Genomic DNA, 2186 nt, shown 5'->3' on the forward strand with positions numbered 1-2186 from the left:
AAAGGACTCAGTCAAAAACTGTACCTGATATGTGCTGTAGAATATTTCTATTCTGTCTGCACTGAAGGTGAGCTCCTCCAGGCTGGAGCTGCAGGGAGGAAACAACACCTCAGTGAGCAGCTGAGTGCACTTTTTTCTTGCTTTCTAACTGAAACCATGTCTTTTTTCCCCCACAACAAAAGAGATGATACCTCAGATTTAGTCACACACAGATTGATGAGGTTTACTTCGTGCGCATGCAAACAAAATGAGTTTTAGAATGTAGATCAAAAAGCTGAATTTTTAGGTGGAATAAAAATGAATGTTTCCAAAAGAAGCTCATCTGTAGCTGTGATGTTACAAAGGCATCTCCATAAGGATCAGAGTTTCTGATTTTTAAAAGACAATAACAAATAAAAGCAATTTTTTAAGGGCAGCTGTGAGAAATATTCTGAATAACCTACTAAAATAATAAGAAACTGATCCAAATGTCACAAGCTTGAATGATTTCTGTGGCTCAGTCTTCAACAAGAAAAGACAAAAAAATACAAAATAAAAATAGAAGCATAGCTTATACAAGTGCAGTTGTAATGGAGAGTGCTGTGCACACACAGACAGCTGGCCTGCACATCTCAGACATGCATGCAACACAACCAAACCACACTGGGGTTTAATAAAAGCACCGAGACCTCCTGCTGCCGTTGGTGGTTTTTAATGCAACATCGACGCTCTCTTCAAAACGAAACTAACATTTAATTTACTGCTGCAATCATAACTTCGTGGTACCTTCAGTGGCTCGCGTGGTGATTGGAAATACGCACATGTTCAGTAATTTCTACACTAGAAGCTCTCCACGATCACGTGTGTAGTGACAGCCTCACCTTATCGTTGACCTGTCAGCGTTGTGTTTGACAGCCTCCAGTACGAAAGTGACCGCTGCAGTGTGAGTCTGCTTCAGCAGGATTTGGTCGATCCGTTTCAGTTCCGGTTGATCTGTAACCATAAAAAAATATGGTAGAATGAAGAGGAGGATGCCACCCTGTAGTTATGATGGAACAGACTCGTATGACCAGTGTGAATGAACGGTCTGTTTGCGATCCATATACTCGGGCTCTCCAGATTGACGCGCAGAATGGAAATCAATGACGATTTGCATGTGAATGGGCCCCTCAGCTGCATCAGCCAGGGGTCCTTTGTTTGTTTGTCTGGTGAACACTTCACTTTCTAAATAATTCTGCCATTAAATGAGCTGGAATGCTGCAGAAGTTGGACAACACATGGTGTGTGGAATCAGCTGAAGCAGCCATGACAGAGAGGGAGTCCGTAAAGTAGCCAAGTTTGCTGTCATTTTGCATATTTTACAGCTTCAATCCAATAACGACGCAGAGCGCGCTGCTGCGTTCACGGGTCTGCTAAAGCGAACACTCCGATGTGTATCTATGATCAGGTCCCACGAACACTGACTGGAATAGTCGAACATCGTCTTTCTGGTGTGCTGTGTGGGGTTTAAATGACAAAAGGCATCCCGAGCCGTCCGTGTGATTGTGTGACTGCTGCTGAATGCAAAGCAGGCGGAAGACACGGCTGAGACCGCGCTAACGCAGCTGATAGGCGGATATCTGCTCAGCCGCTTCGCCTCATTACAGATCATAACTTAAACCCAGATTAGTCAGAGTACGTCGCGGCAGCCTAAAAATCCACAAACATCGAGCCAAGCAGCGTCAAACATCCACACGGAGAGAAACCGGAAGCAGCGGTGGAGACAAAAGCGGCGGCGTGGAGGAGGAGAGAGGCGGCAGCTCACCGAGCACTGCGGGGTCTCCGTGAGAGGAGAGCAGACTCCGGAAAGACACGTCGAGCAGCACCTGAAAGCTGCTCTGATCGAAGGCGGACGGGTCGGCCAGAGACTGCAGCCCTCTCTGCACAGACTCAGACAACTCCATTTTGCAAAAGGGGTGACCCACGACACCACACCACGTGACGGATCAGCTGACGCAGCGTGTGGAGAAGCAGACGGCTGCGAGACGAACCGAGGCGATTCCAGAGAGAGAGAGGGAGAGAGAGAAGCCCACTGAGGCTGCAGATCACTGTGGATCCACCAGAAGTTATATTACTGAATGTCACATCAGACAAATAAAACAAACGGGTTTCAAAGTGGATCTCGGACCCAAAAAAGGGACCACACAAATTCTGAGGAGGACTTGATG

General features: G+C 46.7%; 1 protein-coding gene across 1 annotated transcript in view; it reads right to left on the bottom strand.

Moving 5' to 3' along the window:
* The window catches only part of bmi1a (bmi1 polycomb ring finger oncogene 1a), a 12781-nt gene extending 10795 nt beyond the window's left edge, over positions 1-1986 (bottom strand). Inside the window, exons 1-3 of the mRNA XM_028433313.1 lie at positions 1784-1986; positions 861-972; positions 25-88 (exon numbers count right to left, since the gene is read on the bottom strand). Coding sequence (XP_028289114.1) covers positions 25-88; positions 861-972; positions 1784-1922 — 315 coding nt within the window. The 5' untranslated portion in view covers positions 1923-1986. The remainder of the gene's footprint in view (positions 1-24; positions 89-860; positions 973-1783) is intronic.
* Positions 1987-2186: the final 200 nt, after the last annotated feature.

This window comes from Parambassis ranga, chromosome 20 (genome assembly GCF_900634625.1).
Source record: "Parambassis ranga chromosome 20, fParRan2.1, whole genome shotgun sequence".
Lineage (NCBI taxonomy): Eukaryota > Metazoa > Chordata > Actinopteri > Ambassidae > Parambassis > Parambassis ranga.